The sequence below is a fragment of the Diadema setosum genome, chromosome 16 (genome assembly GCF_964275005.1).
Source record: "Diadema setosum chromosome 16, eeDiaSeto1, whole genome shotgun sequence".
Classification (NCBI taxonomy): domain Eukaryota; kingdom Metazoa; phylum Echinodermata; class Echinoidea; order Diadematoida; family Diadematidae; genus Diadema; species Diadema setosum.
The window spans coordinates 7,669,229-7,696,150 of NC_092700.1; the positions used below are offsets into that span (position 1 = coordinate 7,669,229).

Genomic DNA, 26,922 nt, shown 5'->3' on the forward strand with positions numbered 1-26,922 from the left:
ACATAGCTACCGTACTCTACGATGATCACATTCCCTGCTTTTACTTTTCTCGCAGCGACTGGAATATGTACCCTTAAAGGGGCATTCCGGACGATTTTCATAATTTCACGTCGTGTAGTACATAAATCAACAGCTTCATGTATAGATTTGTAGAATTTATTGTGGTTCTTGAGCAGAGAAACAGTACTTTCAAAAACCTTAAACAAATTACACTGAACAAAGATGATGACATAGGAGCCTCACATATCTCAGAAATGTAGCAGTGTCATTCCATTACAATACCGCATGCTTGCAAGCTCACCTGTGAGTAATCTATGCATGCCTTCTTCTTTTGTGCTGCTTCCTTGAGCCACATCTCATGCATTCTTATGGTGAGGCTGCCATGTCATCATCCTTGTTCATTGCAATTTGTTGTAAACTTTGAAAACATTCTTATTTTTCATCCCAATCATTATAAATCCTGAAACTCTGTACCCAGTATAACTAATTTATATATGTTCAATGTAAAAATTTGAAAATCATCCGGAGGTCTCCTTTAATGTTCATCAGAAGTATAAGAAGAATAGAGGGATAGAGGGAGATACAGTGTGAGGGGGAGAGAAATAAAAAATCAGTCAGGAAGAGAGATATATATGTGCAAAAAAAAAAAAGAAAGAAAAAAAGAATGACTTGTACAAATTGATGGTTAACAAAGGCAACAGATGGACATTGGAAGTCAATTGAAAAGGACCAACTACATGGCTCCCTTTAGCTTTAGGAGTTTTAAAAGTCCTTCAAGCCCCTCACAACCGAATAGGACCCACACCCTGCCAATGTGAAAGCACATTGCTTATTCTACGTGTGTCATTGAGCAAATCGACAAATGGGCACAAGCCACGGAACGCACATTATACGCAGTAGACGCAGCCTTCATCACTCGTCAAGTCTTTCACACACTGTACACCTTTACGAGAAGGAAAACAGAACTGTGTGATGGAGGGATCCTGTACTTCAGTCAGAACTTCCTGGATGAGGCTAAATAAGTGCACTCTATGGCAATCAACTGAGCACTGTTTCTGTTTCTTTTCAACTTTCTGTCTCTCTGCTTATTATCCCTTTTTTTTTCCACGTTGTTGGACCCCACTTCTCTCATTGCATTAACACATTGCATACCTGCCAACATTTCAAGATGAAATATCTTACTCGTGGATTGCAAAAATCTTATTTTATATGCAAACTGAAGTTAAAAATCTTACTTTCAGTCAAATCTTCAGAAAATACACATGAAAGGTACATCTAAATATTTTTTCTTAAATCTTATTTCTCTGACAGAAAATCTTATTTTGCTATTTTTAATGTAAAAAATCTTACTGAATCTGATAAAATCTTATTAGCTGGCAAGTATGATATGGTATTATCTGTTGCCAAAGAGTCAAACTTATAGCTTATTCTTGGCGACCGTTCTGCATATGGTAATTCATAAACACATGTACTGTAATTATGTCACAGATGTGTTCATGATGAAAGTTGTTGAAATTGAAGAAACTAGCTATAATGAGTATCATATTTATTTATATTATGTTTGATTATATCGCTTTAAAAAAAAATAATTGCAAATTATGCCATACAGAGAATAAATCAAGTCAAATCAAATCAAATCAAATCAAATCAAACTTCATTACACATATTTGATGATGTGCCCTACACAGCATACCTCACTCCCTCACTCCCAAATCTCTTGAGCCAGTCTTGACATATTTTGCTTGCAGGTTAAAATGCAGGGATGCCAACATAAAAGAAAAGGGGGTGGGGGAAAGAGCAAATCCTGACCAAATCTTTAAAATTGTACTCACATGGATCCTGCAACGACAGGATGAAAGCTTAAAAGGATCGTATAGTTTTGGTGGAGACCTAACTTCAGGTGACATAATCAGAAACCTCTCATGAAATATGAAAGAGCATGTAATTCCAAGAGGAATTCAATGTTTATTTGATGAAAATTGGTTATGAAATGACTGAGATATCCAAAAGAGAGCAATCCTAATAAAAGATGGGACCCACCTTTTATTTTGATCGCTTTGTTTTACTTTGTTTTTGGATGTCTCAGCCATTCCAAAACGGATTTTCATCAAATAAACTTTAAATTACTCTAAGATTGGCATGCTCTGTACCATTTCATAAGTGGTTTCTTGGCATCTTGCAAAAAGTTAAAAGTCCGATCCTCAGCTCCACCAATACCATACCATCCCTTTAAATGTTCAGTCCACTATGCACTTTGGTAGCTCCCCAGTAATTGAACATCTCGTGAATCTCATGCTCCCCATTCTGCTGTTAAGAAAACGGGCTACATACATTATTGTATCATGTCCTTACCGGTATTTAAAAAGAAAAGAAAAAAGTTCATATCTACTTTCAAATCCTTGTCAAGTCTCTATCAGCATATTATTATACGTACAAGTACGCCAAGAAGTTGGTCTACTTTCAGCCGCACTGCAAAATATGTTAATGGCAGTGAAATTGGGAACGTTATGCCGGGTACCAATGATGGGTACCAAGATGCATGTGTACAATGCTAGAAAATGAAATATCAAGATTTGAGGATCTAACATGTACATACACAATATAACTCAAATCGTTACACTACTATGCATGGAGCTAGAAAGATACCAACAAGATGCAAAGAGGCTGCAGGGAAAAGAAAAAGGGCAAATGTCGCAGGGTTTTCCCTCAAAATACCCGTGCACAAACCAGATGTCTCAGTTATTGCAAAGTTTGATTTGCACTTTCAATAATTTCACACTCCCTCAGGAAGTCATCGACCGACAGTTTGCCCTTATCAAAGAATCTCCCCGTATGTTTGCAGACATACATACATGAGCTTTTGTGTTGATAGTGAATGTGTGTGTACAAAGCTTGATAAGATAGCACAGTGTATATGTAAAAAATGATAATAAAACAAGAGAAATATGTGCATGAGAGTGCAGTGTGTACCTTGTATGTATATGCATGCAAAGGGCTTGCAAACATGCATATCCATGAAAGTTTGGACCTTTTAACCGACAAAGAAAAAATAACAGTGAGTGCTGTTTTTTCTTGCAAACTGGCAAAAGAATAACTACGGTGAGGAGTGACAGTCTACAAGTTGGGTTGCTTTTTTGGCACAAAATGTACATAAATCTTCCAGTCATTCATGTAAATGCCAGGGAATTGCTGTCGGCTTGGAAGAAGTGAGAAATTATGCCACAGATCACCAACCACTCATACCATTGATATCATTGGCGTCATCATATAAAAGTCTGACACAAGGAAGAAACCGTTTACTTCGCTAGAGTTTGCACATGGTTCAGACATGAAAACAAATATGATGTGCCACTGTGAGATTCAATGGACACACTCGCAGATAAACACAAGTGCGTTGTTGTCCAGGGGGCCGCGCTCACATATGGAAGAAACTTGGTCAGGCGACAATCCTGGTCACACGCACTTTTGATGAAAACAGAAGTCAAACTCGCAAATCATCACTGTATTCTGGATGCATTACATCATTCAACCCACTTTATCAAGGTGATCGTTACAATAGTTTCGCTCCACAAAGGAGATTATTTTCACTAGGATGATTAATGCACATGTAAACTTCACGGTTTCCGACGCTTCGACCGCGGACTCTCGCCCACTGACGCCGAGGCTGAACGGCGCGACGTCCCTCGCTGCATGGTAGTCGTGCGCTCGCGACTAGTGTCATTGTTCCTGTGACTTCCGGAATGATTTGGCTGCGAAGCGGCTACATCCTTTTCCGCCAGTTCTGATGAAAAGGAAGTGTATAATATATTTATATATCTTCACTAATATAATGAAACTGTCAGACTTTCTTAAGTTTGTATCAATGTCAGTCAGTTTTTGGAACAAGAGGGGCTTGTCAAAAGATGTGGAGCACTCCACATTATGACAAAAGCACTGACAGTAAAGTTTCATACTCAAGAGTACTGTGAACTTGGAATACACTATGCTCAAAATGAAGACAAAAGAAACACATTGCAAGTTAACACTAGAAATGTCGCTTTGGCGACTGGTATGCCTCCGCCATAATGCATGATTTTCCCAATAGGTCTAGATAGTACATGTGGACACTGTGTGATTACATTTTCACAAAATTGGCAAAATATTGGAATGACAAGTTTGTCACAAATGTGTTGAATGTTCACCTTCCTTGACGTAGGTTTAATTGGATGAATAGGAGAGCATGTATGTAGGGATTTACAGACTTTAACTTGACTTTGACCCATTCATACATTTAGGCATTGAGTAATTTTCAAGGTACAGGTGTGGAGAAAAAGTGCAATTTCTGAATTGAATAGTAAATTGTTACCATTTTCATCTGGCCCTTGACCCTAAAATTCATAAGATAATTACTTTCAGGTAGAACATGCATAATATGTACCAAGTTTCAAGGTAACTTGAGCCACTTCCGAGATATGGAGGAAAAAGTTAGTTCAGCACTTTCACTTGATCTTTGACCTTTTGACCTTTGAGGCAAAAAGGGAAAAAAAAAACTTTCCAGAGAATTTTTATTAGGTTACACACGCATACACCAAGTGTAAAAAATAACCCTGCTGGCATTGCATAAATATGAGGGTAATAGTAAAATTTTGAAGTCTTGCACTTGACCTTTGACCCCTGACCTTTGACCCCATGAACCCCACATTCTCTCACTTCCAGTCAGTACATGTATATACTATGTTCCATGAAGATACCTTGAACAATTTTCCAAGGTACGGAGAAAAAAAAGAAGTTTTAATATTTTTACTTGACCTTTTGACCTTTGACCTTTGACCTCATGACCCAAACTTTCACCAGAGAATCTTAATTGGGTAATACATGTATACACTAAGTTTCACGAAAATCTCTTCAGGCATTCAATAGATATGGTGGAAATAGTGAAATTTTATGAATTTGACCCTGACCTTTTGACCTTTGACCTTTGACCTCATGACCCAAACTTTCACCAGAGAATCTTAATTGGGTAAAACATGTATACACTAAGTTTCAAGAAAATATCTTCAGGCATTCAATAGATATGGTGGAAATAGTGAAATTTTATGTATTTGACCTTGACCTTTTGACCTTTGACCTTGAGCATGTGCACCCAAAAGTTGATAGGCACAACTTCACCCCCTAATACACATACATGCCAAGTTTCATTAGGATACCTCAACAGGTTTCGATAGTTACCTTGTCCACAAAATTCATTACGGACGGACGGAAGGACGGACGGACGGACGGACGGACGGACGGACGGACGGACGGAAGGACGGACGGACGGACGGACGGACAACCCGAAAACATAATGCCTCCGGCACCACTTCGTGGCGGAGGCATAACAAACAGACACACACACAAAAAGCGAAATGGTTATGACTCTATCCAAGTTGGTATATCTGCAGATGTTGCAAATCTCTGAAATGCCAAAATGGTAGGTAAATATTTGGTCATTTATCAACTTGAAAGAACTTTAAAAGCACTACTTTAATTTTGATTTGTACAAAATATCATTTTTCTGAAGACATTAAGGAATAAGTGTGCACTCATGCACTTCATGAAGCCTTTTGTCAGATATTTTTTCAGACAAACTGCTACAAGCTACTAAAATCATTGCATCTGATCAGCTGAGAGCAAATTTGTCAGAAAAATCCCCAAGGTATCTAACCCAAACACTTTATGAAATTATATTTTCTTGAACAAACTGTTTGTTAAAATAAAAGCTGCTGAAATCCTTGCATCTGATTAGCTGACAGCAAATTTGTCAGAAAAAAACAGTTTTCAACCTTTTCAACCCAAACACCTGAACATGAAATTTCCCCCTGTGGGAAGACTCACTCAGTTTCTGGTTAACGAGGGTGAGTTGCTCTTCCGCTTCCTGACACTCCCTCTGTTTGCTCATCATGTCGTCGGAGCGGAGCGCCGCCGCCTGACTGCTCAGCTCCGTCTGCGCGTTCTCCCTGGTGACCACCGCCTTGGTCAGCTCCTGGAGTAGCTCTGGGTGGGGGACAAGCGTCACATGGTGCACGACAATGAGATCACATGACATGAGGCATAACGTGAACGAAATGAATACTGTAAAACGAGGAATGTTCGCATGCATTTTAATTTCATGAATTTCGCGAGGGCCAAGATTCGCAAAATTAAAATGCACGGGAAAGTTCTTGTCTATACTATATGCACTGAATGTTAGAGGCAACTTGCGAAAATTTCATGCCGCGAAACAGGCTGTCGACGGCAATTCGCGAAAGTTTCATGCCGCGAGAATATTGTGTTTTACAGTACTAGTACACAGGTGTGAGAGGGTCAGTAGAAATCGTGTACATTAAACTACATGCGAAATTGCTTCAAAGGTAGTGTTTACCATTGGGAGCAGCGATTTAACAAATATTCAAATTATTACATTCAATGCATATATTTACAGTTCAGGTATACCACAAAACATCCTAACATGAAAAATTTGGCAATAAAGTGGCACGTATGAGGACATATTACTTACTTTCTAAATAAACCACAATTGTGTACAGTTTATTCTAGAAATAATTTTACTAAGAACTATTATTCACATTTTGTATATTTAACAATACTTATCAATAACTATACAGACTAACATTTTTACATGGTTGTTTCTATCACTAACTCATATTTTAGCACTAAACCTGGATTTTGTTTCCGTCTGCAAAGGATAAACAGTCGTAGCTTTAACCCACTCTGCTGCCATAGTGCTGCACCTCATGGTTGTAGACTTTATACATAGATTCATCATTACCAAATACTGTTTCTACTGACCCATGAAAAGAAATGTGCACCATTTAATTCGGTTAATAGAAAGATGTTAGATAGTTATTGACGTTTGGCAAACTTGCTGATCATATTTCATATTATACTACCATAGATGCACACCATGCATTAGCCATAAATGGATGCATGGCTCGCCATCTCTTGCTAAGTTCGCTTACTCTCTTCTTGCTACAAGTGTGCAATAGCATGTTTACAGTGTTTCTCATCAGTGATAACAATGACTGACATTGAACATGCAACCACTAAAATTTGAAGTGCGGCTCTCGACCAATGAGATTACAGAATCTTCTCTACTTGTCCTATGATAATATGAGGACCCATTTCATTAAAAAAAAAATTTGCTATGATAGCAACTCTTGCTGCAAAAGCAAGTTTAGTGTCACGGTAATGACAAGAATCCTGCTTCCTGATTGGCTGTCACTACACGTTGGCACCACAACTTGCCATTCAAGCAAGCTATTGCTCATGACAACTACAACAACAATTACTCGGGCAGGCATCTATGGGAAATGCATGTTGTAGCAAAATCAGCCCGTCCTCAATGGGTTGATCAAAATAAAAGGCCTCTACATATTCACGCGCTATACATATGTACTTCAACATAAAATGAGAATGAAATCTGTGAGCAATGTGAGCAGATAGGCCACACAAAAGAAATGCACCGAGGCAACTTCCAAAGGTCTAAATACTGAGGAAGCATCAACATAAACTACATTATAGGAACCTAGAATAGCCAGCTATACACCATCATACCAAGTTTGAAAGACACCATTGAGCAAGAAATTATGCATTTTTGTAACGGTTCATCTTGTTGGAAAGATCTTTGACCCTACATAAGATCAAAGGAGAGAATTCCACCATTTTTTTTTTTCATGAAAAGTACACATTCCCTCAACTTATAACTAGCACATGTTAAGGACAATCTGATTCTCAGCTTTCTGAAAAAAAAAAAAAAAAAAACGAAAATAAAGAGCCCATTAATACGCTAGAAAATATGAAAATAATATTACGTTGAATTCATGTCACAAACTGATGTCTTCTCATCCAGCAATGGCATCAACTAAACATTCAAAATCCACAACTTGAAGGATGGTCCAATTTTTCTCAGACTTCACTGATGTGTTCCACTGTTATTGCTGCATTCACTCAATCCACTTTATGAAGAGATCTTTTCCAGAAGGTGCTAAATATATTTTTCATCAAATTGTTTTTGTTGTTGTTGTTGTTGTTTTCAAGAAATGCATTCATTTTTAACCCTATTCTAACTGGGGGGGGGGTCAAATTGACCCCCCCCTCGACGTTTCGCGCCACGATTTCGCAACGCGCAAAGATTTTGCCGCGTCGTTTCACGACTTTTTTCATTTGAGTCTCCCGCATATTTTGAGACCAAATTTGCAATGTCCGGATACACCGTTCTTAAGTTATGCGATGTTTTGCATATGCATGTCAACCCGAAAACCGCTCAAATTCATGATTTCGTGTGCAAATCCAATGCAAACTGTGGTTTTTTGTTTAATTGATATAAATTAGATTATTTCAACTTTTAGCCATTGAAATAAATCAATTCTAATGTAGATAAGCTTGAAAAAGTGCCTCCAACAAATTTTGGCAAAAAAACAATAGAAAACAAAAGATCGAAAAAACAATAAAATACATAAGAAATTAACAAAACAATAAAAAACAAAAGAAAATGATTTTGATTGCGCTATTTTTTTACAAGAAAATTGTTTGATGTGTCTTGAGGAACTTTGACACAAAAATTTAATAATCCTTCAGTCTTTCTGATGGAGTTATAGGTGAAAATATTATTTCATGTGTTAATTTGCATAATTAATTTATTAAAAAATATGAAATCAAAATTTTTCTATTGTATGACCATGTAATCTTGTAGTTGACATCCGGCTCTATGTTCAGGCAAAATTTTGCGGCGATCGCGCGATCGGCGGCCGAGATCTGAAGGGGGGGTCAAATTGACCCCCCCCCAGTAAAAACTTGGTCTCAAATAGCCCAGTTAGAATAGGGTTAAATCTGCTGTAATACAGAAAATCTTCAAAGTAACGAAATTCTTGTGAAAAAAATGGAGAAATCAGGAAAGCAAATTTGAGTTTTGTTGCAATAGGTGCTGTTGATATAAATCAAGATCAAATCAGAAACTGATGTGTATGCATGACTGCACTTTGACCCTAGGCTAAGGTCAGGCTGGCTAGCTTTTCTGCCTGTAAACCTGTCCAGATGACCCCCATATTTTTTATACTTGATTATGAGCTATGAAATGTTTCATTTCCATGCATATAAATTCTGTGGAGAGATGGCAGAAACAGGAGGAAAATGTGTAGAGATTTAAAAAAAAAAAAAAAAAAAATCATCCCAGAACAATACACAAAGTCAGGACAGACTAGTCACTGGAAAGACTGCTAGAATCTTTGTCCAAAAAGGTAATATATCCACAAATTAAAAAAAAAGCAAACAAACATTCAAACAATTCATTAAAAATCAGAGTAGACAAATTTGCATTTTTCCAACACACGTTTTCTTTATCCCATTTTGGGGTACTATCTTTGCACATAAAGTCATTGCATGAAAATGCTTAGAAGTATGTGACATACATATCCAGGTTTTTCTCCTTTCGTATGTGACCCTGCATCACAAAACCAACAAAAAGTCACGAGACATGGATTTTTAGTTAAGAGCAGATTCTGAAAGGGCAGACTTTAAGCTTTAAAATGATGTATAACTCAATTCAAATGGACTCTCCTAACCTATCTAAATTTTGGAAAGAAAGCACACATTCCAGAAAAGTGTGAACTGAGAAAAGAGGCTCTGAAGTACAAGGTCTATTTAAGCGCTTAATCTTTACCAAGCCGTGCTACCTGTGCAATGAATGGGACATAAAACAGGATGTTAACCACGGGAGTAACCACAATGAAGTAATTATCAGATTGACCTGAAATTGAGCATGTTTTATCAACACATTCTGCCCATGATCCTTCCTAAAGTTATTAAGAGTTGAAAGTGAAGAATGTGTACAGGGTTTTTAAATGAAAAGGGGACTCTTAAGACACGCGTAATCCCACAATTCTAAAAAAAAAGTGTTCGATATAAACTGCTAAAACCACACTTTCCTGTTCGTTTTACGATCCCAAATTTTAGCATAATGTAGAAGAAGACTTGCTCTTTCAGAAAAATTGGAAAAGTCAAGATTGGCTAGGTTGACCCATTTCACCTATTTTCAGTCCTCACACAAAATCAGTGCGTGCGACTTTTTGTTCGTTTTGTGATGCACAGTCACATATATACAAAATATATTTGGGTGTCTTTTTCATTTGAATAGGATGACACGAGAGCATTCTCTTCTCACCTATCTGCCTCTCAAGCTTAAAGAGCTCGTCTGGGGGCGGTGCTCCAAATATGAAACCCCGGAGGTCGGGCGGGCAAAAGTTCTGCGTCCCACCAAACTTGCCGTTGCTGCGGATGCGGTGACCATCGCGAGTGAGCAGGGTGGGGCAGCGCATGTGCTGAACAATCTGCCATTGAAGAAGAGCAAAAGAGAATAATTTATGATTGATATCACATACAGCTCCTTAATATCATTACCATAAATCTTACAAAGCTACAATACTCGAAGAACAAAAGAAATGTGTACATGTAACAGCTGTACATGTTTGTGTGTGTGTGGATGAGCAAGAGGTACATACATGTGGTAGGGGTTCCATCTAATGTTTCCCTTTACCTAGTCAGCACTGTGAATGTATAAATGACACATTGGAAAGAGTTTGTCTGTGGGAGAAAACAGTGGGGTACTCCCACAATGTAGACCCTATTGTTAGTTTGTGTGTGTATGTGTGTAAGTGTAATTATTATATATATCAACTGCAATGCCACTACATCCCACATTTTGAATTTGATTAACCATGGTACTGATGACCAACTGTATACCGCCTGGGGCACTTTCTTTTCTGTTATACAACACCTAATTAGAATGCAGCTATCCGATTGGTCAGTTGCCCATCACGTGACATTTAGTTAAGAGTTCCACCGCACACTGTGACTGTCAGCTGTGCAATTTTGTTTGAGCAAAAATGGATAGCGCATGGCTGACGTCACCATGGCATTTTCCATAGACTCCAGCGTTAAACTCACAATTGACCCCCAATTTTTGTTCCATCACACGGCTCTGATGTCACAATAAATAAACATTTGCTGCCCACACGCAACAATTATAACCGCTCTTACAAGCATGTACTTTTGTCACTCATTTTTGTAAACAACTTGAACCGATCGGCTTCGCACTCGGTGAAAGATGAGGCGCACTATTCAACTCGGCTTCTCCTCGTTGAATAGAAATCTTGTACCATCGCACTCGTGACCGACCATTCACTAATTGTATGCCGAACACCTTACCAGCTGTCTGTACGCCGTGGCGTCGTCCAACGTGTCCAGAATGATGGTGTCTTGAGCTAGCAGACCGAAGGCTGGGAAGGAAAAGAGAAGAGATACAAGACTGTTGGGGACGAATGCTGTATTGCCTAGCTTCTTTTCGTAATCTTCAATGCTGCTCTACTGTATACGCCGAATATTTCGCGAGGTTTTTATTTTTGCAAATTTCGCGAGTCAGCTGCTATTCACGAAATTAAAAACATGTGAAAATATTGACTCTGATCCTGATATGAATGTGACGTACACGTACGCATTTCTCCGTTCAGTACGGGACTCCATGATCGCGAATTTAACCATTCGCGAAATCGTCGGGAAGTATCGATTCGCCAAAATTTAGACTCACGAAATATATGGCGTATACAGTATTTGCCACAAAAGTTGTCTACATACCTCAGAAAGATACAAGCTTTTCAACCACATGCTTCAATCGGACTACCATGCTACATAAAGTGAAATGCCCAACATTTGCAAAACTCAAGTTAATCATAACAGTAACTACAGTGTATCATGATAAATTAAATTTGTGAAAACACATGTAAACCCTCATGAAATATTCAGCATATACTGCAATAAACTGTTAATAGGAAATCACAGAATGACATAAAGTGACTTTTGGGGACCCCCCTCCTTGTGAAATTATCATGTCAACTGAGAACCTTCAATGTAGATCTTTCAAGATCAAATTTTCATCACATATTTCCTCAATATAAGCAATTACGCATTTGAAACATACATGTAACATTGGTCTCAATTACACAGACCATAGATAAAAGTACAATACTGTTTTCTCAAATAACGAAAAAAAAAAAAGAGGAATACATTGAAGGTAATTTTACAACCTGTAAGAGGGGAAAAAAACACTAAAAGGCGACAAAATGTCAAAACAAGCACATATCTACCTATCTTGCAATGCTCGTGATGTGCTTTGAATTTGAGGAGATGTTTGACGAAAGTGGGATTTCCCCGTGGTCTGACATTCTTCAAGGCTGATATTCTCCGGTGAGGGAGGGGCCTGACAGGTATGGAGGGGAGAGGAGAAAAAACTACAAATTGCACCGATGACACACACCTACACATTAATATTTCATACATTATATCTACAACAAACATGCCCATGAAAATAATACAAATATTAAACATATATATTATACCAAAAAAAATACAAAATAAAACAAAACAAAACAAAAACGTGCATCTTAAAATCAACAAAAAGTCCCAGGAGTAATTTTGAGAAGAGGTTAAGATTTCACTTTCGAGATGTAGGACTCTGTAGGTGAAGAATGAGGGATGCTCACAGCATTGTCCTTTACTGTGTGCAAACCAAAACTTGACAAGTTTTCAAAACTCCATGGTTATTGACAGAAAATAATGTTTAGCACACTCATTTCTGTAGCACACGATTTCTTAATATTTACCTCTACCACGAGGTGAAACCTATGGCCAGTGAAGGCTATGTTTTCTATCTGTCTGTCTGTCTGTCTGTCGGTGTACACAATAACTCAAGAATGGATGAACAATTTTTACAAACAAGAAACGCTTTAATTTTGGGGTAAACTAATGAGGTCAAAACCCCTCTGCCAACCGCAGCTTTTGGCCCATCAGATGGTTAAAACGGTGGTGGCGGCCAGATACTCACCGGTCCCACTCGGGCACGTCTCTCTTGAAGATGGTGTCGATGGGCAGGACCTGCTGGCGATTCCGGCTGTTGGCTAGCACCTCCTTGGACTTCGCCATGGTGGTGGTGAGGACGCAGTCCAAGTCTGTCGACATGTGCCAGGATATAACGCGTGCCTCATTCTCATCCTCCACCTCGGCTAGGTGACCAATCTGTAGGAGGAAGACGCACACACACACACACACACATACAAACATCTTTGTGTTAAAGGGATCATATCATTTTGGTTGAGACCTAATTTCAGGTTTCTAACATTTTTTGGTGAGATAATGAGAAACTTCTCGTGAAATATGAAAAAGCATGTAATTCCATGAGGAATTCAACGATTATTTGATGAAAATTGCTTTTGAAATGGCTGAGATATCCAAAACAGAGCAATTCTAATAAAGTGTGGGACCCAACTTTTATCACGATTGCTTTGTTTAACTTTGTTTTTGGATGTTTTAGTCGTTCTAAACCCGATTTTCATCAAATAAACCAGGAATTCCTCTTAAAATGGTATGCTCTGTACCATTTCATAAGTGCTTTCTTGGTATCTCACAAAAAAGTTAAAAGCTCAATTCTCATCTCCACCAATACTGTACCATCCCTTTGACCCTAACTAGGCCGGGCTATTTAGGTAGATGATAGAGCCGGGGGGGCCTCTGAGGCCCCCCCTCCAGATCTCGGCCATCGACCGCACACACGTTGCCTGTGACGTAATCTAAAGTACCATGAAGTTGATTTTTTTTTAAATTATCACTTAGGCTACATTATGCTAATTTATGCATCATGATGCATGAAATCAGACAATTTGGTATAAATCACTAAATAAAGCTCAAAATGAGCACATTTTTTGTGTACATATTCTTTTTAGTGTCCTTAGCAAATGTAAGAGAAAAAAATTGTGCTATCAGGAAAAATTTCTGAAGTATTTTATTGTTTTTTGAATTTCTTATGTATTTCTTTGTTTTTTCGACTTTATGTAATTTATTGTTTTTTCAATGAAATTTGTCCGCGACATTGTTCCGAACAAGAAAATATGTTATCAATTGATTTTAATCAATAAAACCCCAAAATAATCATGCTTTTATGAAATTTGCCTGTAAGCACAGTTTGCATTGAAATTGTACACAAATTCACGTTTTTGAGCAATTTTTGGTTTGACATGCACGTACATATTTATGCGCAACTTCGGAACCGTGCACCTGGGCATCACAAATTTGGTGTCAAAAGATGCGGGAGACTCGAAAGAAAAAAGTCATGAAACGTCGCGGCGATTGCTTTTCGCAATAGTGATACATCGTGTGGAATGTCGAGGGGGGGGGGCCTCGGAGGCCCCCCCCCCCCCCCCCCCGGCCTAGTTAGGGTTAAAGATTCTAAATTTTTTAAAGGGATTGTTCCACTTTCCTCAGACTTTGCTAATGTGTTCTTAAATTGCTGCATTTCCTCAATCCATGTACAGTATATATTTGGGTTTCATTCTCCTGTTAGGTAGAGTGTATCAGAAGTGGATTTTAACAAGTGGGAAGGACAGGGTGGGTAGGATGCGTTGGGGTGGTACAAACTGTTTCATACGGGTGACTCACATTATAATGAAGTCCTCTGGACCTGCATTTTCCTTGCGTAATATTAAGATTTCATTATACTACGGTAACTAAACAATGAAGCATATTAAGATTACATGGTGATTAAGGACCCGAATTTTACTTTGCTGTATCTGACATTTTGTTTTAACTGTATTTGGAGTGCACTAACAAGTATAAAGGTAACAAGAACCCAAATATGAATGTGCATTGAGTGAAAGCAGCAGTACCATTAGAATACATCAGTGGAAGTGTGAGAAAAATTTGACAATCAATTCAAAAGCGATGAATTTGTAACGTTTTAGTGTCGTCATCGCTGGATAAGGAGAATAACAGAGATCATGATGCCATTCTGGACAACAATATAAAGAAAATGTGAAGAAAATTAAACATACTTTTACTTTGCTATCATAATGAAAGTGCACTTCACTCACTCCGATCAGAAAGCTGGGGGATAATTTTACTTTTACATTTTACATATGTCAGTAACAAGCCAATCGATGAAATAATCTGCATATTTTCTTTATTTTGTTGTCCAAAATGACGTCATGAGCTGTAGTAGTCTCCTTACCCACCAATGGTGGCACCGGAATTCAAAAATTCATATTTTTGCCTCGATAGTCCAATTTTCCTCAAAACTTCACTGTTGTGTTCTACTAATATTACTACTTCCAATCAATCCATGTAGATTGTCCACGTCTAGGCTCTAGTTGTGTACAAGTTGGTGTTTTATTATTACCCGGATTACATTTTTTTTTTTTTTTTTTGGGGGGGGGGTTTCTCTTTTTATTTTACTCATGTTTGTACTCTAATAGTAATACATTGTATTATCTTTTATATCTTTGTGTTATTATGTATAATCTACAAGGATTGTATTCACAAATCTGTTATTCTGTTTTTTATATTCTATGTCTGTTTGAACTTTGATACCCCAAGAGGGGTCGAAAGAGTCAACAGAATTCTTCAAAAGAATTCGACAAAATTCTACAACCCACATTCATAGTTTGGTTTTTGGTTTCCTTTAAAATGTTGGTGGCACCGTGGTTGGATTAGAAATTGTCTACAGTTTGTGGTGTCACACATGGTATGCAAAATTGTAGAGAAAATACAAAGAACACTCAACACACTTTCACTTTTCTACATGTAGCATTAATGACAGAGCACTTGACTATTTCTCAAATCATTAGGAGTATTAACTTTTACATGTCAGTAACAAGTCTATGGAATGTGTACATTTTATGAAGAACCGACATGATTTCATTCTTGTCACCACATCTGTGCTAAACCCAGTTTACGCAGAATAATTACTCATACATGCATTCCTCCAGTCCAAACATGTCTGTACAAAGCTAGAATGGATCTAACCTTGCCGAGGATCTCCTTATCGTGCGTCTCAATGGGGGGAATTCTGCAAGTCCTCCTCGGTTTGTTCTTCAGCTGCTCCATCTTCTCCTCCAGTGTCGACGTCGTCGCGGCAATTCCATCCCTCTGTAGGATGGTGAACACAAGACAGTAAGAGCAATCAGGTTATGAAAATGCCTCACATTGAAGGATTTCATGACAGAAAAAAAAAAAAAACTTCAAGGGATGGAACAGTTTTGGTTGAGATTGGACTTCAGGTATCCAGCGCTTTTTGATGATGATTTTTTTTTTTTCTGAGATAATGAGAAACCTTGTATGAAATATGAAATAGCATATAATTCTAAAAGGAATTCAAAATTCATTTGATGGAAATTTGTTTTCAAATGGATGAGATATCCCAAACAAAGCGATCCTTATAAAAGGTGGGACCCACCTTTTATTAGGAACACTTTGCTTAACCCTATATTAACTGGGGGGGGTCAAATTGACCCCCCCCCCCCCAACATTTCGCGCCATGATTCCGTAACGCGAAAAGATGGCGCTGCGTCATTTCATGACTTTTTTCATTGAAGTCTCCCGCATATTTTGAGACCAAATTTGCGGCGTCCAGGTAAACCGTTCTGAAGTTACGCAATAATCTGCATGTGCATGTCAACCCAAATGTGCAAATCGTGTGCAAATCCAATGCAAATTGTACTTTTTTGTTAAATTGATATAAGTATAAATTAGATTATTTCCACTTTTAATCATTGAAATTAATCAATTCTAATGTAGATAAGCTTGAAAACGTGCCTGCAACAAAATTTGGTCAAAAAACAATAGAAAACAAAAGGTTAAAAAACAAGAAAATACATAAGAAATTTAAAAAACAATAAAAAACAAAAGAAATTGATTTTGATTGTGCAAAGTTTTTGCAAGAAAATTGTTTAATGTGTCTTAAGGAATTCTTAAACAAAAATTTAGCAATCCTTCAGTCTTTTTAATGGAGTTACAGGTGAAAATATGAATTTCATGCATAAATTTATATAATTAATATACTAAAATTAGAAAATCAAAATTTTTCTATTGTATGACCATGTAATCTTGTAGTTGACATCCGGCTCTATGTTCAGGCAAAATTTTGCAGCGATCGCGCCCCCCCTAAAAACTTGGTCTCAAATAGCCCAGTTAAAATAGGGTTAATTTGTTTTTGGATATCTCAGCCACTTCAAAACCGATTTTCATCAAATGAAGTTTGAATTCCTTTTAGAATTGTATGCTTTTTGACATTTCATGAAGTGTCAAGCAAAAGTTAAAAGGCTGAATCCCCACGTCAACCAATACTATACCATCCCTTTAAAGAAGAAATCCGGGACTACATAAAGTCATGCTCAAATGAAAGACAAAAATATGAAACGCTCAGATATGCTCTTAATTTCGCAAATATTTGACGGAAAATATTTTTAATCATTTTGCTTAGTATTTTCATTTTGCGAGAAGCATTAAAAGTGAGCGAGACTGTTCTCTACCACAATGCAATTCCCGATGACGTGTGTGCCACTTGTATAAAGTACTATGTGTGAGTGTGTGTGTATGTACGTGTGTTGTCGCAGCGTTCAGCGGTCAGCTCACAGCGTGCGTCGCGTCGCGTCCCACTACACCGTGAACCATGTACATACGTACAGCATACAGTTCATACATCGCTTGTTCTTTCGTTTATATTTTCTCTCCGCTGTAATTAGCGCCCATTTTGTTAATCTACGTTTATTGCCGTACATTCATTCTATGTGGTTTTACTGCAAGTGTCATGTCGGGTCCACCTGGATATGCTTTCCAACCAGAGTGGAATCAAGAAGAACTGACCAAGAGGGCTGCCGCTGCTGGCAGTGCTGATGCACATATCCCATCACGCGTGCACGAATGTCATCCTGGAACCAGTGCGACTCAAAATGGTCTTCGCATACGACTCGATTTGGATTAAATTTGTACGTCTTCACATCAAATTTATCCGTTCCAATGTTGTTGAGCCATTTTGCACACCGTTCCCTTTCTATTTCTGGGTTGGGTATCTGAGAGAAGCTCTTTTTCTTGCCTTTCCCAGGCTTATTCGTACACCCGTATGCCTGACACATCGGCATCTTCGCTCAATGTTATGATGCACGCACGATGTCGAACAGCATGCATATCATGCATGCAGCTCAGTGTATACAACACAGCTGCGCAAGGTACTGTACGTGTATTGAGCTCCTCCTAAGCTCCTCCGCAAATAAACTTCGCTCGAGCAATGTGAGGGTGAAACGTCATCGGGTCACGTGATTGATTTCGATTCCGTTCAGCAATTTGAACTGTTTGGCTGAAAATATTCCCAAATGTAAAAATCTCGTTTGCTGCAACGGTTATGAAGTGAGGTATATCATTAAGCTCATCGGAATCCTGGATTTCTTAACTATATTATGAATAATCTTTATATAGGTCATGGATTTCTTCTTTAAGCTCCTTTGAACCTTCAATGATGACTTCTTCATGAAATAATCAAAACACAGTTTGGATTGTTTCCACCACGTTCAAATCTTATGAAAGAAATCACACATCTCCAACAAAGAAGCTTCAACACATTCAATTAGAATAGGGGAAAGGACAGGTTACTCCACTCCCACCTAACTCACCTATTCTTCTTTTTCCTTCTAAAATATGTTTTAGCAACAAAAAAAAAAAAAAATTGAACTTGCCGTTTCAAACATATGCACAGCAAATATACGAGATGGATAAGAATGAATGTGGTCCTCACCGTGGCCATTTGACCGGCTTTGACCCCAGCCTGCTTCAACTCTTGTCGAATCTTTGTCTCTCGCTTTGCTCCGTCCTCCACAGAATCTGTCGTGGGTGAGCAGACATTTCACAACACACATTTCTCTAAAACAGAACAAATTATATTCCACTGGGATGCAACAGCTCATGATGTACTATGTACTCACTAGGGAGCTTTATACTTTCGCGGCGAGGACGTTCAGAGTAAAAAGACCTGTTCTGGTTTTCCAGACGACCTCTCGCGTCATCTGAATTTTCACGGTTCGCTTCCGGGCCGTTTTTGTGTCCGCTCAAATTCACAATGCAAAGAGCATCTTGACGAAGTGCTCATAAGGGGGCCCTATTTCACTTTGTAAAGGTTGTGTCTTCGCAAAATCTTATTATTATTATTATTATTATTATTATTTTATTTGGCAGAAAACATACAATTCACAATCAATTACAAAACTCAAAATAATCAATCAATACAATAACACAAAAATACCTAAACACTGGATGCACCTGAAGGGCTGCCAGGCATTGGGCAAAGTTAACTAAATAACTGTAGTCCGCGGACCGCCCTAACCTATATCCCCTCCAGGCGCATCCAGTGTTACAGATTTATGTGCCACTGATTATCATAATAAAATATTCATAACTATACCGTTTAAAATCTCTTGCATAAAAATACAAACTATGTAAAAATCCTTATATATTTTCCGACAATATCAAATCACAATTTACAAACTCATGATCACACCAATAAAAGGGTGATATAATTATAAAACAGATCCCTTTACTTTCCCAACCCTCCCCTCACTCACTCCCCAATTAAAAATCCAGTCACAAAAAAAAAAAAAAAATCAACCACCCGTCCCCATCATAATTATTACATCACAAAATATTTATTCATTAAAAAAAAAAAAAAAAACACCCAAAACCTGGATATGTGTCTCCCCCACACACAATTCATTACATTCACCATATTTCCAAATCATTTATCAATTTAACCAGTAAAACACCACAATACCAGTTAGAATTCTCTCAACCCACAAAACACCCCCAATCCAAAATTCATATTAAAAAAAAAAAAAAAAAAGAAAAAAAAAAACCAACCCCCCCCCCCCAAAAAAAAAAAACCCAACCCCCCAAACCCCCCCCCCCAAAAAAAACCTCCAATAAACCCCAAAATGATTCAAAAACACAAAATGGCACTTTGAAATACAATGTCAGTAAAATTGAAACGAACAAAGAATAAGACTTGAGAGGAGATCTGTGGCCTGCCTCACAAAGAAGCGAAATCGATCCCAATCCCACGACTGACCAAAAACCATAACATGCAGTGTGCGTCTCCAATGCTGCTCAACCCTCCAATAAAAATGAAAATCCCGGAGACCCCCTTTATGCAACCATTGGCACAAAACAAAAAAAAAAAAAAAACATTCTACAAACATTAATAACAAGTTTAGGCGCGTGGTAACCAAGCCAACAAAACTGAACAAGGAAACCAGCAGTATACCACAATCCCTATCCAATCCCAATTTCTAAATTCAACCCATTTTCCCCACGAAACACCCCAAAAAACACACAGAAAAATAATCAATGTGCATATACATAACATGTATAAACATATAATTATAATTATACAATTATAATTATTGTCAATCTGCTGGATTGACTAAATGACAAAAAACCTGGGGAAAATGCAGCTGTTTCTAAAAAAAAAAAAAAAAAAAAAGAGGGTTTAAACTATGACAAACAGGTAAAATCATTGAAGAATTTACACAGATACCAAACAGAAAAAGCAGAGGTAAAAGATTTGTTACAGCCTCCTGGGCTGGGAAGGAATGACGTTTCTCAGAAAGGGGAAGGTAAAAAACAACAACAACAAATTGACTGTCTCACCAAAAAAAGACGTATTACTGCTTTTGTTGAAAACAGTGTTATCAAAAATTAAGGGGAAAACAGCTCGTAGCTGGCAAATCTTAGGCATGAATACAATTCTATATTGTCTGATCTTCGCAGTAAAAGAAAAAAAAAACAATTATAAAATTTCATTAAAAAATGTAACAATTATAAACATTTTAATCAGATTAATGCCATGAGGTATGCATACTTATGTACGCCACCCTATACAGATTAAAAATCCAAGAATTAACAAACACATATTCTTTCACTCATACATATTTCATTATTTCAATTAAAATACCTCAACTCTTAGAAAAAAAAAAAACTATCCACAAAATTGATTATAGGAAACATACACGTGGACATGAATACATCATTATCATACATATACATGAATACATTTAACGGTGAATGAAATTCATGCCCAAGATAAAATACAATGAATGTCGCTATAAAACTACATGTACTCCACATGAAATCAGTGACATACCAAATCCGACACTTAAGGTGTCTCGGCAAGATGGGAATTTAAGTGACTGCACCATGTTGAAAGAGATACAGTAAGGACTGAGTTTCTGAGGTCAGAAGGTAGAGTATCCCACAGCCTGGGGAACTCGTGTATTGCACAGAAATGCAGACCAAATCTGAAGCTACTCTGCAACACAATGCAGGGAGAGAGGGGAACTGCCAACGCAAATGTCCTCTAAACATCCGCGTCGCAAATATAAAGCTCCCTACTATCACAAATTGTAGTCACAGGAAAGCAGTCAAGTGCTTTTAATTTTGACCCAAGAGCACATAGCAATATTGAATGTCTAATGTGTACAGAAACTTCATCCCATATTTTTGGTCACGGCACATGCAAATGCAAAATCATCAACTGATACTTCTGTTTCATGACGAGTATCCCGGAAGTCACAAAAATTACAAAGGTTACCGGGAGGCTCACATAATTTAGGCTTTAGCCGTTTCATCATGTACAATATGTAACGCTGGGCTTAACCTCTTGGAGTGCTTGTCCACAACCAGGGCTGCACACTGGCGCCGGTCCGACGGTCAAAGACCGGTAAAAGTCACTGTCGGACCGGTAACTTTTCAGGAAATCCACAAGTTACCGGTCCGACATGACCAGTAAAAAAAAAAGCATTGATGGGGTCAGTAGAAAGAAAAAGAGCCGCCCCGATCAGGGAGAAACAGAATGCAAGATATCGCACTGTTCAACAAATTTTACGCAAGTTTTCGTTTATGTCTACCGGTGCACTTTGCACAGTAAACATACATTAGTTTTGAGCACTCACTACACTCACTAGCAGTCGCTAGTCGACCAGTTATTCGCCCTCGCTTAGCTTGCGCATTTGGCGCTGCTCACGCACTGCCATGCAATGCAATACATGCAGAGCATGTACAGTGTAACTGCTTTTCGTTTGCTTGCGATCGGCGGTCATGCCAGACAAGAAGCATTGATAGAAGCGCACGCATTTCTGGTTCATTTTACTCATGATTTTTTAACGCAAGATCGATCCGATCCCGGCTTCGCAGCAGCGTGGCAGTTTTGTTAGAACTAATTTACTTGTGTCGATTTTTAGAAAAAGTAAAAACACATTCGATATTCAGCGATACAGTAAATGGATCTGATCGCGTTCATTTTCATTTTACACAGTCATTTCACAAATGAATATTTTCATTCGCTCAGAATGGTCTCATATGAGGATAGGCGCAAAAAGGATCACGAAATCGGCTCTTCCATGTACTTTTTAAGAACGCATGCACAAAATGTGAAGAGATAATACTAGGGAGGAAAAAAAAAATCTTGAAATCATGGCAGTCCCGCTTACATATTTGAGGTAGAAATCGTCCCAAAAAGGATCATGAATTCGACCGGCCGCGTTGTACCTTTCAAAAGCTTATGTACGAAATGCGAAGAGATTATAGAGGAGAGAGAAAAAAAAAAAATAAAGGACACATTTTGGTGAGTGCATCATAAAAGATTACAGCCGAATAACAATTCATGAAATCAACGCAATCCCGTTGAAATTTGAGGAAATAATAGGCGCAAAAAGGATCTTGAATTCAGTCCTGCATGCCGTGTTGGTTATCAAAAACGCATGCACAAATGCGACGAGATTATCGGGAGAAAAATAAAAAACACATTTTACCCTTCTGGTGCGTGCATCATAAAAGATTACATCTGAAGTAATTCATGAAATCGCCACAATCCCGCTGATATTTGAGGTAGAAATAGGCGCAAAAAGGATCGTGAATTCGGCCGTGTCGTATACCTTTTAAGAACGCATGTACGAAATGGGAAAAGATTAGCGGGAGAAAAATAAAGGACACATTTTCACCCCTTTTGGCGCTTGCATCATATAAGATTACAGCCGAATAGTAATTCATGAAAATTTCGCAATCCCGTTGGAATTTGAGTAAACAATAATAGGCGCAAAAAGAATATCGAATTCGGCCCTGCATGCAATGTATAATTTTGAAAACGCATGCACAAATGCGAAGAAATTATCGGGAGAAAAATAAAGAACGCATTTTCAACCCTTCTGGTGAATGTATCACAAAAGATTACAGCCGAAATAATTAATGACATATCGCAATCCCGCTGATATTTGATGTAGAAATAGGCGCTAAAAGGATCGTGAATTCGGCCGTGACGTATAGGCATGTACGCAATGCGAAGTGATTATTGGGTGAAAAATACAGGACACATTTTCAAACCCTTTTGGCCCGTGCATCATAAAGATTAGAGCCGAATAATAATTCATAAAATCATCGCAATCCCGTTGAAGTTTGAGGAAACAATAGGCGCAAAAGAATCATGATTTTTGGCCGTGTCGTGTATATCTTTTAAGAACGCATTTACGAAATGCGAAGAGTTTATCGGGGAAAAATAAAGGACACATTTTCAACCCCTTTTGGCGCGTGTATCATAAAAGATTGCATCCGAAGTCATACATGAAATCATCGCGATCCCGCTGATATTTGAGGTAGAAATAAACGCAAAAAGGATCGTGAATTCGGCCGTGTCGTATACCTTTCAAGAACGCATGTACGGAATGCGAAGAGATTAAATGGGGAGAAAAATAAAGAACGCATTTTCAACCATTCTAGCTGGTCCGTGCATCACAAAAGATTACATCTGAAGTAATTCATGAAATTGCCACAATTCGGCTGATATCTAATGTAGAAATAGGCGATAAAAGGATCGTGAATTCAGCCGTGTCGTATACGCATGTACGAAATGCGAAGAGATTATTGGGAGAAAAATACAGGACACATTTTCAACCCCTTTTGGCCCGTGCATCATAAAGATTACAGCCGAATAATAATTCATGAAATTATCGCAATCCCGTTGAAGTTTGAGGAAACAATAGACGCAAAAAGAATCATGATTTTTGGCCGTGACGTATATATTTTAAGCACGCATTTACGAAATGCGAAGAGTTTATCGGGGAAAAATAAAGGACACATTTTCAACCCCTTTTGGCGCGTGTATCATAAAAGATTGCATCCGAAGTCATACATGAAATCATCGCAATCCCGCTGATATTTGAGGTAGAAATAAACGCAAAAAGGATCGTGAATTCGGCCGTGTCGTATACCTTTCAAGAACGCATGTACGGAATGCGAAGAGATTATGGGGAGAAAAATAAAGAACGCATTTTCAACCATTCTATATAGCTGGTCCGTGCATCACAAAAGATTACATCTGAAGTAACTTCATGAAATTGCCACAATTCGGCTGATATTTAATGTAGAAATAGGCGATAAAAGGATCGTGAATTCAGCTGTGTCGTATACGCATGTACGAAATGCGAAGAGATTATTGGGAGAAAAATACAGGACACATTTTCAACCCCTTTTGGCCCGTGCATCATAAAGATTATAGCCGAATAATAATTCATGAAATTATCGCAATCCCGTTGAAGTTTGAGGAAACAATAGGCGCAAAAAGAATCATGATTTTTGGCCGTGACGTATATATTTTAAGCACGCATTTACGAAATGCGAAGAGTTTATCCGGGAAAAATAAAGGACACATTTTCAACCCATTTTGGCGCGTTATCATAAAAGATTACAGCCGAAGTTATTCATAAAATCATCGCAATCCCGCTGATATTTTAGGTAGAAATAAGCAAAAAATAATATTATAAGCAAAATAAGCAAAAAGAATCGTGAATTCGGCCGTGTCGTATACCTTTCACGAACGCATGTACGCTATACGGAATGCGAAGAGATTATGGGGAGAAAAATAAAGAACGCATTTTCAACCATTCTCGCCGGTGCGTGCATTACAAAAAGTTACATCCGAAGTAATTCATGAAATCGCCACAATTCCGCTGATATTTGAGGTAGAAATAGGCGCAAAAACTATCATGAAATCGGCCATGTGGTGCATCTTTTTAAGAACGCACTTACGAAATTCGAAGAGTTTATCGGGAAAAATAAAGGACACATTTCAACCTCTTTTGGCGCCTACATCATAAAAGATTACAGCCGAACGCACTTACGAAATTCGAAGAGTTTATCGGGAAAAATAAGGGACACATTTTCAACCTCTTTTGGCGCTTGCATCTGAAAATATAACAGCCTAAGTAATTTATGAAATCGTCACAATCCCGCTAATATTTGAGGTGGAAATGGGCGCAAAAAGGATTGCGAATTCGGCCCTGCGGATGTCGTGTACCTTTCAAGAACGCATGCACAAATGCGAATAGATTATCGGGAGAAAAATAAAGAACCCCTTGTAGCGCGTGCATCAGAAAATATCACAGCTAAAATAATTCATTAAATCGTCGCAATCCAACTGACCACCAAGAGCAGGTTACGCAGCAAGTTCGTACGCCTATGTATAGAAAAAGTCACAAATGCATTTGATACAATCTGATTTTGTTCATTATCATTTTACACTGTAATTCACAAACAAACATTCTATTTTTTCCTATCTTTTTTTTTAATTTCTTGTGCAATAAATAACGCAAGTTTAAAAAAAAAAATAATATTAATCTGTAAAATGTACATGGGTAAGGGGGTACGTCCATAAAAAAACAAGAAAATAAGTTTGCAAGTCATTTAATTTTTTTTATGTTGTCTTTGTTGACCGGTAAATTTTCTGTTCGGACCGGTAAAAAATGGTAAAACGGGGCATTTACCGGTCCGACAGAGACAGGTTGGACCGGCAGAAAAAATGGGTTAGTGTGCAGCCCTGCCACAACCAACAAAAACTGTACACAAAATCATCCCAAACCATCACTGGCTATTGGGCGGAAGCTGAGTAGTTCAGTAATGATGATGCCTGTCTAGCAATGACGAGGGGTAGGGTTCAAATCCCATCTGAGCATCCACGCCCATAGTTCATTATCATGGCCATTACTCTGATGTCAATGTCAATGTCAATGTGCAAATTTGCCAAATACACTGTAGTTGCAATGATAACAACTGTATGCAAGAATCATTTATTTGAATAAAGTCATCTTCAAACCATAGTGCCATTGTACCAAACCCCGTCGAATCCTGTGTATTTTTCTGCACAAATGATTGCCTTGTTTAAACTAAATTGGCACCGCTGAAATTCACAGCAAACCTCACACCGTAGAAAGATTGGGTGGAGCAGGTGGAATCTTTTAAAAAAGAAAATAAATTAAAAAAAAGTTTTAAAAATATAAAAATCACAAAGAAATTTATAATCAATTGTCAATTTCAGTGGGAAATAGAACTTTAATCTTTCAAAATGTGAGGTCATCTTAACAATCAGTTATATCAATATAGAAATTACCAAATGAGAGACTTCAAAATTTTGGATCTGAAACAAACACACTTTTATACAAACCAAAACAGTGACTCAAATGCACATTTTTTATTTTTCATTTCTTTGTATTTGTTTACTCTCCAACTTATGAAACAATACCAATAAAGAGTAATAATCATAATATAATGAAATACAGCACAAAACCACAGAATTGTAGTTCCGGATCTTGACAGGTTAAAACAACAGTTGCTTGTTTTGTTTTCTTTCTGGAAGTCAAACCTAGCAGAGTACAGTTAGGAGAGGGGATAAGAAGACATGATGCAGCTTCCACTTAAATTTTGAATAATTTTGTTTGTTTTTACCTCTAAACATCTCCAGCAGTTGCTGTTTCCCTTCAAACATTTCCTTGTACGACTGGATGGTCTTGTTCAGGGAGTCTCTCTCCTTTGACAGGTGGGCCATTTTCTGCTGCTTCTTCACATCTAACATGAATCCAAACACAAAACATCATTGGATAATGGTCCACAGGATTGTCTTACAACATCTGAAAGCTGGCAAAGAGTGCATCTCAAAACAAATTCATTTGCCTTTTGCTATCTTTTAATCTTTTTGTATAATTACTCTTTGTATGAAAGAAT

General features: G+C 37.9%; 1 protein-coding gene across 1 annotated transcript in view; it reads right to left on the minus strand.

The window, feature by feature from the left end:
* Nucleotides 1-3,596: 3,596 nt before the first annotated feature.
* The window catches only part of LOC140239446 (structural maintenance of chromosomes flexible hinge domain-containing protein 1-like), a 91,132-nt gene continuing 67,806 nt past the window's right edge, over nt 3,597-26,922 (minus strand). Inside the window, exons 35-43 of the mRNA XM_072319282.1 lie at nt 26,647-26,766; nt 18,623-18,708; nt 15,859-15,981; nt 12,890-13,080; nt 12,153-12,265; nt 11,218-11,288; nt 10,175-10,340; nt 5,854-6,012; nt 3,597-3,781 (exon numbers count right to left, since the gene is read on the minus strand). Of these exons, the coding sequence (XP_072175383.1) occupies nt 3,615-3,781; nt 5,854-6,012; nt 10,175-10,340; nt 11,218-11,288; nt 12,153-12,265; nt 12,890-13,080; nt 15,859-15,981; nt 18,623-18,708; nt 26,647-26,766 (1,196 nt within the window). The 3' untranslated portion in view covers nt 3,597-3,614. The remainder of the gene's footprint in view (nt 3,782-5,853; nt 6,013-10,174; nt 10,341-11,217; nt 11,289-12,152; nt 12,266-12,889; nt 13,081-15,858; nt 15,982-18,622; nt 18,709-26,646; nt 26,767-26,922) is intronic.